At 47.1% G+C, this 8,727-nt stretch overlaps 3 protein-coding genes across 5 annotated transcripts; 2 read left to right on the top strand and 1 right to left on the bottom strand.

The window, feature by feature from the left end:
* Nucleotides 1–52: 52 nt before the first annotated feature.
* On the bottom strand, nucleotides 53–5,530 carry LOC6606296 (eukaryotic translation initiation factor 2 subunit 3). 3 transcript variants are annotated; one of them, XM_032720379.1, is made up of 5 exons: nucleotides 5,346–5,510; nucleotides 4,616–4,790; nucleotides 1,574–1,810; nucleotides 634–1,507; nucleotides 53–564 (listed from the first exon to the last, which is right to left on the bottom strand). In XM_032720379.1, the coding sequence occupies exons 1-5, from the start codon at nucleotides 5,409–5,411 to the stop codon at nucleotides 489–491; spliced, it is 1,428 nt and encodes a 475-aa protein (XP_032576270.1). In that variant the 5' UTR covers nucleotides 5,412–5,510; the 3' UTR covers nucleotides 53–488. The 3 variants fall into 3 exon arrangements, with proteins under 3 accessions (XP_032576270.1, XP_032576271.1, XP_032576272.1); XM_032720380.1 differs by lacking the exon at nucleotides 5,346–5,510 and adding an exon at nucleotides 4,866–4,922; XM_032720381.1 differs by lacking the exons at nucleotides 53–564; nucleotides 634–1,507; nucleotides 1,574–1,810 and adding an exon at nucleotides 2,122–3,968 and having other exon boundaries at nucleotides 5,346–5,530.
* An 81-nt stretch (nucleotides 5,531–5,611) lies between these two features.
* On the top strand, nucleotides 5,612–7,320 carry LOC6606295 (protein SET). The gene is made up of 4 exons (XM_002031064.2): nucleotides 5,612–6,003; nucleotides 6,412–6,601; nucleotides 6,664–7,014; nucleotides 7,078–7,320. The coding sequence occupies exons 1-4, from the start codon at nucleotides 5,746–5,748 to the stop codon at nucleotides 7,086–7,088; spliced, it is 810 nt and encodes a 269-aa protein (XP_002031100.1). The 5' UTR covers nucleotides 5,612–5,745; the 3' UTR covers nucleotides 7,089–7,320.
* A 291-nt stretch (nucleotides 7,321–7,611) lies between these two features.
* LOC6606294 (ATP synthase subunit O, mitochondrial) lies at nucleotides 7,612–8,724 on the top strand. Its single transcript, XM_002031063.2, has 3 exons — nucleotides 7,612–7,715; nucleotides 7,954–8,397; nucleotides 8,460–8,724. Exons 1-3 carry the CDS (start codon nucleotides 7,686–7,688, stop codon nucleotides 8,613–8,615), a joined length of 630 nt encoding a protein of 209 aa, XP_002031099.1. The 5' UTR covers nucleotides 7,612–7,685; the 3' UTR covers nucleotides 8,616–8,724.
* Nucleotides 8,725–8,727: the final 3 nt, after the last annotated feature.

Genomic DNA, 8,727 nt, shown 5'->3' with positions numbered 1-8,727 from the left:
TAAATTAATTTTAATATAAAAGACTCCACCACAAAAATCCCAAAATAACAAGTCAGTTCTTGCGGTTTTAATTGTAAAAAATGCAATACAATTTGTTGTTTTTTTTTTCGTTTAGTTTTTGTTTTGTATTTAAATCATAAAAACAATTTTACGATGTATCAGATTTGCCTTTAGTTATTATAATATATAAGGTATACCCTATTAGTTGCTTTTGTAATGCCTGATTCTGCTATAGATGCACAATACTCGCAAGCGAATCGTGTGTTTTCATTTTATATACATACTCGACAACAAAATTCAATAATAAATTAAGTTAGGTATGTATTTCATGTTGGTACTAATTAGTTGCGGTTTGATCAACGGACACGGGAAGAATGGAGCTGTGGGACATGAAGGAGCAGGGCGAAGAGGCCTAATAAAGTTGATGCTGCTACTTTTGCCGCTGGTGTTGTTCCTAAAAGTAGAATCATTCGGATCCTAACTAAGTTCTACTTCTTTGCCACCTGACTGTCCAGAACGGGTGTGATTGTCTTGCCTCCGAAGATCTGACCCCAGCCAATCAAACTGATGAGAAAAAATACATCATTAGATTGTGATTTCAAATACAATATTAGGGGAGCTGTATATACTCACCGCCAATGGTTCTCCACACGTCTGCTGAGTGCAATCTTTTCGCCCTTCTCCGTGCACACCGGCGTCGTAAGAACGATCTTGGCCAAATCACCTTTGGTGGCCGAGATGCGCCCGCCAGTGCTGAGCGATCCGATGTTAACCAACAGAATTTCGTTCTTCTGCAGCTTTTCAACGCGCGCTCCCTTCTTGTCACCATCGGTACGGACGCCGAGAAGGCGACGCAGCAGGTAGTACGAGATTTCCAGCTCCTGGTAGATGTCTGGCAGTTGTCCAACGGCGCCTAGCACCTGACCGACCAAACGATCGGCACGGCACAGCGTAGGATCGATCTTGGTGCCCACACCAATCAGACCGCCGGGCACGGCGTACTGCAGCTCGTTCTGCTCGGCGAAAAGCGAGACGATACGGGAGAAGATTGGACGGCAGGTGATGTTGCCATCGCTGTCCTTGGTCACAACGCCTGGACGCACCTCGATCTCTTGTCCTACCTTCAGCACGCCGCTCAGGATGGAGCCACCTGCGACACCGCCCTTAAGGTCTGCCACCTCACAGCCTGGCTTGTTCACGTCGAAGGATCGGATGACGATCAGACGGGGCGGGGCATTGAAGTCGCGCGGCGGCACTGGGATCTTATTCACAATGTACTCGCAGAGCACATCGATGTTGTACTTAAGCTGGGCCGAGATCGGAATGATCGGAGCGCCCTCAGCTACGGTGCCCTGGACGAATTTGGTGATCTCCTCGTACTGCTCTTTCGCCTGGCTCTCCTTGATCAGATCGATCTTGTTTTGCAAGATTAGAATCTGTTTCAGCTTCATAATCTCAATGGCGGCCAAATGCTCAGAGGTTTGCGGTTGTGGACAGGATTCATTGCCTGCACATGGAATAGGTAGTAATTAGTATATATTGTGTCGGTTCAGAGGGATCCTTTGCTACTCACCAGCAATGAGCAGCAGAGCGGCATCCATCACAGCAGCACCGTTCAACATGGTAGCCATAAGAATGTCGTGACCGGGGCAATCCACGAAGCTCACATGTCGCACTAGTCTAAAGTTGCCGGAGCAGTTGAGCCGGGTGCAGGGCAAGCTGTCGTCCTTGCTGGATGCATCCGATACAAAGCTGGCTGGGCGCGGGCACTTGGGGTTGTCGCACTTGTAGATTTTGGCGTTGGCATAACCTAGAAGCAATGCGATAAGAATTTTGAAGAATATTACAATACATTCTTCGAACTACTGGCCTGGCAACCACTTAAAATAATCCAGTATATTAACTTCTTGACAGCCACAAACAAACATCACTTAATAATGGTAAGATATTTATTGTGAAATAATGATTTGCACATTATGCGGTAATAATTTCAGCACATTACAAGGTAGTTTGTCAAAACTCTAAGTTATTACTAAATTTAATGTATAAAATTACATGTACACACATGTATATAAGATTACTCCTTTTATCCTCTAGTAATATAGATCATCAAACATAATGTAGATCCAAACGATATTCTCATTTATTAACAAATAAATAATTAAAACGTCATCAATTCATTGTTCGGAAAATAAAATCCAATTAGTAACATATATATGTTGACAAAAAAAAAAAGGTTCAATGCAATGATGTCTAAGGTGGGTAAGGACGTGCCATTTAAAAATAGTACTTCAAGTCCATTCAAAAGAGGACCTTTCTGCAATTATCAGCTCCGCAGCGGCACTCGACGCGCACAGCTGTCGAGAGGTTCTCGTAGGGCACGGCTTCGTTGTCCGCGCGAATGTAGTCGAAGCTCAACTCCTCGCCCGCCTTGATTGGACGCAGTGTAAAGAAGACGAGGTGCGGCAGTGCGACATTCAGGTGCTCGATCCAGCAGGGGAACACGGCGAGATTTGGATCGCAAGAGTGATTGATAAAGTGCGAGATGTTGCCATAGTTAGCCGCATCGATAGTGTACTCGCTGTCCTGAGCTGTGTTGTAATCCAAATCGAAAAGATATGTCCTCCCATTGTCGTCATACGCCTTGCCGCGCTCATTTGCCTCATCGCTGGTGATGATCTCTCCAATGTACTCGCACACAAATTCACCCTTACGCAGGGCAGTTGCGGCTCGCACCCCCCATCCGCTGCCGTTGGCGGTCTTAAACAAAACCAACGGTACCTGGCGTCCATGCTGCACCAGACGGTTGGAGCAGCTTGAATCGCACGAGCAGCGGCTATTGCACTCGTAGATGGCACTTCCTGGACGTAGGCGCAAGCGCCGTGTGCTTCGCTCGTAGGCGAACAGCTCGTCGGCGAGGCGGGCACAACACTTCGTAGAGGCAGTACACTCCCCTGTGTCTTCAGTGCACTTACAGCCCACAATTCCCACTTCCGGCTTGGGCACATCCTTGCCGATTATGTTATCCTGTATGTACATGAAATTGCTGTCTATAGTGTCCAGATCTACGTTGTTCTCAACACGTATTGGAGGTGACGGTTTCTCCACATGATTCATGCGCTTCTCGAACAATGCTAGATCAGCCAACTGCTTGCGCCGTGAAAATTGAGCCCGCTTGATTTGCATGCTTTTCAGGGCTCGTTCTCCAATTTTCTGCGGTTCCCTTTGGCTTCGACTGCCAGCAGCGCGATATTGGGCGAGCAGGATAAGATCGATCTGCAGATTGAGTTGCTCATAGGCATCTACTTCGGCCACCGTAATGTTCTCCATAAGTGGCAATGCCTCCAGCTGCTTCTCAAGCTCAGTGGTTATCTGGGCTATGTATGTCTCGTAGAGCTGCTGATGCCGCTCCACAAACTTCTCGATTTCGGCGCAGTCGGCCACGTTGGCAAGACTTTCCCAGGTGTTCTCGCTATTATGGTATCCCAACCATTTGACGAAGAAGACTGGCTGATACTGATCAATCTCAACGCATTCAATACGCTCCACAACGTACTCTCCTTTGGGCGGCTTTTTGGCTACTAGTCCCTCGTTATTTTTCGTCCGCTTGGAGTTGGAAGTCGGGGCTCCCACACAACTGCTGCGTCGACGCTTCAGTTTGGCGAATCCCTTGTGACTGGATATTTTGTCCACATCATGTTCCTCGCAGCCAAAAACGCTGCCATAGCCGCTACTATTGCTGGGACTCAGTGAGCTCTGACTGGTGCTTCGCCGGGTGGTGCGTCTAGCTGCACTGGAGGTTGATGCTGGCATGGAAGACGGAGCTGGCTTGGTGCAGAGGCGGCGGAATCGGCTATGTCGCCGTAATTCGGCCAGGTGGCGTAGCATTGAACGCTGTTTGATTTCATACTGCTGTCGCTGCTGCTTGGAGCTCAAAAGTTTCTTGATTTTCTTTTCGCTCAAGCGTTCTGCAAATGACAAGTTTTGGACAATTTTGGATTGTTTGATGGGTTTGGTGTTTTTTTTTTTATTATTTGGTGGACGCGTCGCAACCGAAAAAATCGAAAAAACAAGAGAAATAGGGAAAAAGAAGAAAAAGATTGGCAATTAATTAAATTGCTGGATTATCAGTCGTATCAATCAATGTAACAGATTCAAGACTAAGCTAACAGGAAGATATGCTTAATACCAAACTTTGGGAAAGCTTTTTAATTCAGCTTTGTAAAGTACAACATTCTAAGGACAACTTCTTTGTTCATTTAAGTCTACTTAGGCGACGACACAAGGCAACGCGTGCTAATCCAGCAATTTAAGTTACCAAAATACACAGGAATTCGAATTACAAGAGACATTCGCAGAACCCTTTTACAACAATATCTCGATGTAAAGCAGCGACAGAGTTGGCTACGCGGTGTGCCGTCGCGGTACGGTGTTAACAAGGGGTTCTTAAGATAATTATGGGTTATTTTCGGCCAGCCGAGAAGGTTTACAATCTTAGGGTACTACGGGGTTTACGGGCGAGCAGGAAGAATTAACATACGGCTAAATATTATCGAGTAAATAATACATCTTAAGATTATATGCTAAGGCTAGCTCACACGGATCCCTGACTCACCCAGCTTGATTGTGATGTTGCGCTCCAGTTCGTTCTTGAAGCGCACAGTCTGCACGCCGGATATGGCTTTGACCACCGTGGATTTGCCGTGAGCCACATGACCGATGGTGCCGATGTTGATGGTCGCCTGTCGGGAGATGACCTCCGGTGACAGAGGCGTTAGTTTGGAGACGTCCTGCAAGATTCCAAATGCAATGCGATTAATAAAGGCGCTTCTACAGCGTAAAATCAGAGCACAAGTCTTGTTTACCGCCGCCACACCCCCTGACAAAACATCCCCTCTCAGCTGCATGTGTGTATATAGGAAAGACGTCGATTTTGAGGTTAGAATGTCGCTTGAATTGCATCAACTAAAAATTGATGACAACAGCCGGGTAGTCCTCGCGAAACTGATCTGCTTGCCATATCCCAAATACAGCCGTGGTCCGCATCATGCCCATATGCAGAGCCAAAGTCGCGAGAAAAACCAAACAGACCCTAAATGTAGCGCCACGTGCTGCATTTTCACCGTGCTCTCTCACCAACAACAAATCACTGCTGGCCCTGGCGAAACCCACTGTTGGCGAAATTGATCCGTGGACCGTTTGAGACAATCTGGGCGCGTCCTTTTGTCCCGCACCCCGCCGATTTTCCGGGAAGCGGCTTCATAATGACGACGCGTATACTTTCACACACGGGCGGAAAAAAAAGGGAAGGCGGCGTCTGGCGGTCGTCTTTGCGGGCTGCTTACCAAGTTGCTGAGGTCTTGCTTCTGCAAGTTCCTGTTCACACCGATCTGGGCTTCAGCCGTGGCCATGTTGCTGATGTTTTCAAAAACGATGCGTATGCAAAATGAAAATAATAATTTTCAGCTATTACAGCTCGGCATCAAATCTCGATATCGAAGAACGATTGGACCCGAATATGCCTATCGATAGTACTGTAATCATGGTTGGCCAGTGTTCACACCGGTGGCCTACTGCGATGTGTCTATCGATAGAGCACCGCACTATCGATACACTTACAGCTCTGCAGCCGCAAACGCAAGGTTAAAAAATCCGCTTCGCTTCTCTTCTGCTCAACTGTACCGCCGCTTTTTGGTCAAATATCTCGGGAATTTCGAGCGCACACACACCGGAAGAGCGTGCAGAATGTCGAGCGTGCCAAAGCGAGCCAAGCTGGACGGCGCCCCCGTCGATGGCAACGCATCCGCCGCCGCCGGTAACAACGAGGAGGAGTCGGAGGCGTTGGAGCAAATTGATGCCTGCCAGAACGAGATCGATGCGCTGAACGAGAAGGCCAGCGAGGAGATCCTCAAGGTGGAGCAGAAGTACAACAAGCTGCGGAAACCCTGCTACGAGAAGCGCAGCGAGCTGGTCAAGCGCATCCCCAACTTCTGGGTGACCTCGGTGAGTACTTCGATCCGCGGCCATGTTTGTCCCTTCCGCTTGTTCGTCTGCTGGGTTCTAGTAGAGCCGCCTAGTTCTTTCGAAGCCCTGAAATGATGGTAATTGCTGCACACATGTACAAGAAATTTTCTCTATTCGAGGCATTTTCTCTTGTTCATCTTTGGGCTGCAATGCCGACACCACCGGCTCCCCGCGTATTTTCCCCTCCCGGAAAAATCGTGCTATCGATATATCCGTCTGGCCGGGAAATACACAACTTAGCCCAGTTCAAAATGGCTTCAACTCAAATAACCACTTAAATATTTGCTTCCATAATTGAAAAGAAAAGTAGTGCCAAAGGTGCCATAAACATGGCTTTCTGCTTGATAGCATGCATCCCCTAGCTAATCCCAACTACCATACTTGCAGTTTATCAACCACCCGCAAGTATCCGGCATTCTGGATGAGGAGGAGGAGGAATGCCTGCACGCACTCAGCAAACTTGAGGTGGAGGAGTTCGAGGATATTAAATCGGGATACCGCATCAACTTCCATTTCGACGAGAATCCTTACTTTGAAAACAAGGTGCTCACCAAAGAGTTCCACCTGAATTCAGCGGGTAAGATGGGCCAGAGATTTACTCAGATCCGCTTAGCTAACCCATTACCATTTCAATTAAAGCTGCTTCCGAGAACGGCGACTGGCCCGCGTCTACCAGCACGCCCATCAAATGGAAGGAGGGAAAGAACCTGCTTAAACTTTTGCTGACGAAACCCTACGGAAACAAGAAGAAGCGCAACTCCGAATACAAAACCTTCTTCGATTGGTTCTCGGATAACACCGATCCCGTCAACGACGAGATCGCAGAACTGATAAAAGACGACCTTTGGCCAAATCCACTGCAGTATTATCTGGTACCTGATATCGAGGTGGAGCCCGAGGACGAGGAGGACAACGAAGATAATGAGGAGGAGGCATTCGACGACGAGGACGGTGAGGATGGAGAAGGCGAGGAAGAGGAAGAGGATGAGGGTAAGCTAATAGAGTGACTTTTGAACAGAAGGGATTTACTAAGCACCTAACCCACCATTTTAGATGACAAGTAAACTGGTTAATGCAATTTCAAATCGCTCGCAACTGAAGGCCCCCAGTGTTTGTAACCACTGGCAACTATAGTTTTCCCGATGGTTATGCAACATTTACATATTCGCAACCATTTCAAGACATATTTAGGTTTCGAAATAAGCAAAAGTCATACATCCATTTAAGAGCATCAGAAAATGAGAATCACCATTAACATAATTTAAAACAAATAAAAAGACGTAAATCGAATCTCAAGCCGTGTCTTTTTATGTAAGTAAAGAATTACAAGAGTATTCAATTTGATGTTTATAAAATAACATGAGAGCTATTTAATAACAAATTAGAGGTGTTACTATTCAGATGGATTTTGGGTACCCATGAAATACCTAAATCAAGTGTTTTAATAATTACTTTAAAGTCAGTAGTCAAAATATTAATTTATATTAAAAATTCGCTTTCATTAACTAGCTAAATGTTCAAATCTAGCTATTTTTTGTAATCGATAACTTTCCTGCAACCCTTACACCACCCAAAACAACCCTGCCACACGTCGAGTAGCGAGTAACGTAGCCCTGGTGACAGCTGAGAGTTTTAGCTGAAAAATTATCGGGATAAAAACGATGGCCTCTATTAACAAATTGGCAATTTTGGTATGTTATAATGCGAATAAATAGAAAAAAAAGCGAACAAGCTCCGGTCAATGCCAAACCATTTTAAGTGAATGTCAAATTATTATTGCCTGTGCAACCCGCTGTCGCATATGTACAATTATCTAACGCGCGTTTCTTGGTTATGTAATTTTTGCCCACCTTAACCCACGAACCGCGGGTAGTTTATGCTTAATAAGCCGAAAAACTTACCAAGTGGTCTCGTTTGCTTATCCCGCAGAGCCGCACCCTCAGCTCCGCTGCCGCCCAGGCGACGGTGAAGCCACCAGTGCAGGTGTTCGGTCTGGAGGGTCGCTATGCTACCGCCCTGTACTCGGCTGCCTCCAAGTTGAGCCAGTTGGATCAGGTGGAGAAGGATCTGACTGCCCTGCAGGCCACTATCCGTAGCGACAAGAAGCTGCGCGAGTACGTGACCAGCCCCATCATCAACAAGAAGGTCATGGCCACCGCTCTTAAGGAGGCATCCGAGAAGCTACGCTTCGCCCCGGCCACTGCCAATCTATTGGGTCTGCTGGCCGACAACGGACGTCTAAAGAAGCTGGACACCGTGATCAACGCCTACAAGACCATCATGGCCGCACACCGCGGTGAGGTCGTCTGCGAGGTGGTCACCGCCAAGCCCTTGGATGCATCCCAGAGCAAGCAGCTGGAGGGTGCCCTTAAGGTATCTACGCCTTGCTTCTGTCTTGTCTCACCCTCCCAATTTATTGCTCATTTGCTTTGCAGTCTTTCCTGAAGGGCAACGAGTCTCTGAAGATCACTTCCCGCGTGGACCCCAGCATCATCGGTGGCCTGATCGTTTCCATTGGCGACAAGTACGTCGACATGAGCATTGCCACTAAGGTCAAGCTCTACACCGATGTCATCCAGACCGCTGCCTAGACTCTTAAGGATTTGCTCTTGATTTAGATGTTCAAACTGAAAGTTTGGTATTGGAATTCAAGCGGTAATAGCGAATAAACCACTTTTCACCCTTTGAAAACCAACAAAATTC

Source organism: Drosophila sechellia, chromosome 3R (assembly GCF_004382195.2).
Source record: "Drosophila sechellia strain sech25 chromosome 3R, ASM438219v1, whole genome shotgun sequence".
Taxonomy (NCBI): Eukaryota; Metazoa; Arthropoda; class Insecta; order Diptera; family Drosophilidae; genus Drosophila; species Drosophila sechellia.
This window is presented reverse-complemented; position numbering and strand designations above follow the sequence as displayed.